General features: G+C 34.5%; 1 protein-coding gene across 1 annotated transcript; it reads right to left on the reverse strand.

Annotated features, from left to right (window-relative positions):
* Nucleotides 1-212: 212 nt before the first annotated feature.
* Nucleotides 213-3,978, reverse strand: LOC307036218 (putative C-type lectin domain family 20 member A). Its single transcript, XM_079676317.1, has 6 exons — nucleotides 3,930-3,978; nucleotides 3,431-3,612; nucleotides 2,967-3,186; nucleotides 2,056-2,394; nucleotides 1,853-1,950; nucleotides 213-1,389 (listed from the first exon to the last, which is right to left on the reverse strand). Exons 1-6 carry the CDS (start codon nucleotides 3,964-3,966, stop codon nucleotides 1,273-1,275), a joined length of 993 nt encoding a protein of 330 aa, XP_079532443.1. The 5' UTR covers nucleotides 3,967-3,978; the 3' UTR covers nucleotides 213-1,272.
* Between the last annotated feature and the right edge of the window lie 633 nt (nucleotides 3,979-4,611).

Below are 4,611 nucleotides of genomic sequence, written 5' to 3' on the forward strand. Positions count from 1 at the left end.
AATAATAGAATATTTTAATTTAGGTCCAAATATAATATTTGTAAACCTGAAGAGTCAGTGCCAGTGCCTCACCAGCCTTGAACCTCACTGCAGAAGCTTATACCGTATATAAACATCTAAGTTTGTTGTGCCCCACCACTTTTGTACATATAAAAACGCGACTGTATATATATATAGAAATAATTGAATAAATAATTCAAAGAAATAACATCTCTTTATTGGATATAGTTTATTCTTCATAGTGATTATTTTTTTAAAACAATATTTTAATTTCATGAAGATACATGACAAAAAACAACATCAAATCTTATAATAAAAGAAACTGGAACCAGCGAATATTCAGCATTGTTGCCAGAAGGATGTTTGAGTAACGTAAAACGGTTATAGATCATTTAATGAAATTTGCTTCTAGTTTATATCCTTAATAAGGATGAAAATAATACAATTAATTATTTTCTATTTAAATTATTTGAAGATATTCTCACATTACATACATTACATTTTTTGTGGTTGCAATGCAACGAAAACTGATATTTAATTTGTTTGAACGTTAAAGGTAATAATTTTTATTTAATATCTTAATTTATAATCTAATATCTAATCTATCAAATGTCACACAAAAGAGTAAAATGCCTGTTATATATCCCACAGCCAGAGGGAATTAAAACCCGAAGAGATTCAGTTTATGACCACATAGCACAAAGAAAAGCATTACATCTAAATATTCTGGAAGCTGATTCACCAATTAGAGGAACATGTCTTAAAGTTTCATCCCTAAAGAAAAGGAGCGATAAACACAATGTTTAACTCATTTGAAGATATTAATAACAGTGAGTAATTGCACAACACATTTTTAGGATAAAATATAAGTTTCAAATGAAGAATTAATTTTTTTTTTTATGAAAATGACTTTAAAGATGCATTAGAGGTCATCATGTTAATTGGTAATAAGATTTCCTGGAATTGCCCTCTATTAAATCTTATATTATTTTAAAATGTCTCATTATATTTAATCTGAAAAAAACATATAAAAAGTCACAAAATAGAAAATAAAATCCAGTTTTTCGCAGGTCAAGCAGATACATGAACAGTTAAAACCCCAAACATATTAACTTCAAAACCATATAGAACAAGAGAAAACATTAAAGCCCTAATCTTATCTCACCACTGATAGATTATTCAGATCATTGTTGCAGCTGAATTCTGTAACACGAGGACTTTGAGGAAAGAAACACACTTTTCTCTGATAAAAGCCGACACAGCAATTCAGCTTTAGAGCTCATCCCTCTTCTTCTTCTCCTCCTTCTTGAAGACTTGTCCACCCGGCTGCTTCCTCCAGGCCAGTTGGACGTTGTCGTCCAATCCCTGGGCCCTCAGGTTCTTTTTCGCCTGAGACACAAAAACTCATGATCATTATCGTTCCAATAAAAACAGATGATGTATCTTTAGTTCACTCATCTGAAATGGTAGCTGTTCCCCTTATTTCTTCCAGTGTAAAGGCTTACCTCAGGTTATGGAATAGTATTTGTGCATGTTCCTAATGCATTTGGTGGCATGTGGCTAAGTTTCTGCTATTTACTTCTGCACATATTTACACGTCTTTTTACTAAATGCTTGGGTCATGTTATTTGTGGCCAAAGTATTGAATGTATAATGGATATAGAATTTCATTCATGTTCCTCTTGGTCCATTTCATTCATATTGAAATTAATTTACTATATTTTCATTCGTTGAATTCATTATTCTTTAATATATATTTATTTGTTTCCTACCTCTTTCGTCTCTTGTTCTCATGTCATGTGAATTTCCTTTCTGGTGATGTTTTTGCAACAAAGTAGAAAACATGATTTACCTCCACCAACATCGCATCCAGAAAAGCGGGGTCGTTCAGATCCACACCGTTTGGTTTCTCCACCCTCACCTTTATCACTTGCATTGAAACAGGCACATCTAGAAACACAAACAAACTTCATCAGTCACAACGTTTATGGTGTCTTCTTTTTCAACAGACTCAATATCATCACTTGCTTTGATATAGGTGTGAATTTTACTCACGTTCGTAGCAAATGAATGGTTTCTTAAACCCACAGTTTGTGTCAAACCATTTTCCAGAGTCATGGAAAGCTGCAGCCACACAAGCTTTACGACTTTTGTAGTTAGGTAGATTTTCTTGCCAGTGCCCAAAGTAGAAGTTACTTCCATCGGACCACTTCCAGGAGTCTCTGTAAAGGCCAATCCAGGGAAGATTTCTCGCTGTAACTGCCATTTCCCTAGCCAGCTGTTTCTCTGTCTCGTTTCTCACACTGGCCAGGTCTGTGTGGTGTTCTCTGCAGTAGCTCTGGGCCTCAGTCCAGTTCATTTGGCTGTCAGCGAGGACAAATGTCGCATTCTGCCCTGAAAATGGACCCCAGAGAAGCTGAGTGGAGGCACCACGACATACAGCCTGACATCAATGCCACATCTCTGGTGGTATTTATGCCTTTATAATATAAAATATTACATTTCAATCCCCGAGATATCAGGAATTACTTTTGTATTTGAATAAATGTATGAAATAAATATGTATGATATTATAATCTTAATAAATCTCTGCAGTGACAGAAAAGACAAACAGTCTTTACTAGTATCAGTGGTGGAAGAAGTATTCAGATATTTTAGTAAAATTAGGAGTACAACGATGTGAAAATACTGTGTTACAGGTTAAAGCTTCGTTCAAATTATATTTATTCTATATTGTTCTTATTCTGTTTAGTACAGACGTAGAAGATGTCACATGTAACTACAATTCTAAAACACATTTTCCCAAAACATTTTTTTTAAATATTTCCTTTTACATTTGTTTGTGTAAGAAGTCAAATATAAATAAAGCTTGAGAACCACTATTTATAAAGACCCATGCATTGTATTTCAGAAGCTTATAATGTTATTTTAAATGTGTAATATTAATTTGAAGTAAATATTCTTACCTGTGACATCACAGCAGATCGCATCGTTGATGTCGCTACAATCCCTATCCCAAATTGTTCCGTCATCACGATGTACAACTGCGCATTGTTCTACCACAGTGTTGTCTGGTTGAGTATACCCCCATGGTCTGAACTCAGTCTCCCCCGGTCCGTAGAAGCTTGGGTCTGACATCGACCACCTCCAGGTGTCCCGGTAATCGTACAGCCCTATCCAGGCTGACTGAAAGCAAGACATTGTATTTTGTTATAAATAATTACACCCTGATCTAACTTTCAAAACTGATAGAGAAGATATTTATGTTTTAAAATGTTGTTTTTTGGCCTTTATGAGTTCAGCCTTGGCGTTAGACAATCATTTTGCACTTTTTACACCACTAAAGTTAATTTATAAAGATACTACCCAGTGTACCAAAACAGGTGTCAACAGCAAAGTAATAAAAAATGGCTTTAAATAAATAACTCACATAATCCAGTCCGAGAAATTGGTTTGGTAACTTGTCGTTCAGGAGCTCCACAACCTCCATGCTGTCTACAGTGGCCAGGTCTGTGTGTTTCTCTCTGCAGTATCTCTGTGCTTCAGGCATGGTCTTTGCTTCATTAACAAAATGGTACTGACGTTCAGCATGTGAGGAGAAAGCGCTCAGCCCTGCAGAGACACAGACATTCATTTAGGCTATAACTTGACTTTTTGAATAACATTTTACTGTAATATGGCGCGTCAATATACATACTTTCTACTTCAAACAATTCACAGTGAAATATGTAGCTTCCAGCTGCTGTTTATTTAGTTGTTTTTAAGGAAGTGCCTTTCAAACAATATAAAAGGTGTTAAGAATGCAAAAAAAGTAATTGTCAAATATAATCAGAAATGTCTTCTCTAGTTATTTATCTCCCCACCCCTCAGGTTTACATGAAATAATCAATAATGAAATAAAAAGATATCCAAATAAATAAAACACTTGCCAGCAGCTGCCATGATCAGCAGCAGGACTACGTCCATCGTTGTTTGCTCTCTGACTGCAACTGTTGTTACAACTGATTGTGTTTCAAATAGATGTCTTTCAGTTAGCCGTTGTCATCCGTTTTCATGCAAATAGGTCGGACGCAAAAGTAGTTTGCATAGGCAAATAACAAGCATGTAGTTTTAATACGATATTATTGAACTATAGCAACAAAAAGTCACTACAATAATATATCTATTACATTAGTAAAGCTTCACACCATGTTTTCATGTTTGCATACTTAATAAAAGGGTTTCGACAAGATGAAATATACACTCAATACAACAGTAGTGAAATTACAACAAATTAAATCATTAAAGGTTTTTTTTGCCTAAATAACAGTTAATTGTTACATTTATAGTTATAGTCATAATTCTTCATGTGGACGGCCGTTATGAGTCTATAGTCATGCTAGCTGCTAAGTTAGGCTGTACTTGGGCTCAAATGCTGATAATAAGCAGGTATTGTATTCGCATGCTAACATTTGCTAATTAGCACCAAACTAATTTTTTAGAAATTTGAATATTCAATAATAATATTGGACAAAAGATCAAATGGTGACAGTTAATTTACCGGTGACTATGAATGCGGGCACCAAGTTTCACATCCAATAGTTTGTCGCGATATTTCAATAATGATTTAAA

Source organism: Notothenia rossii, assembly GCF_949606895.1.
Source record: "Notothenia rossii genome assembly, chromosome: 4".
NCBI lineage: Eukaryota > Metazoa > Chordata > Actinopteri > Perciformes > Nototheniidae > Notothenia > Notothenia rossii.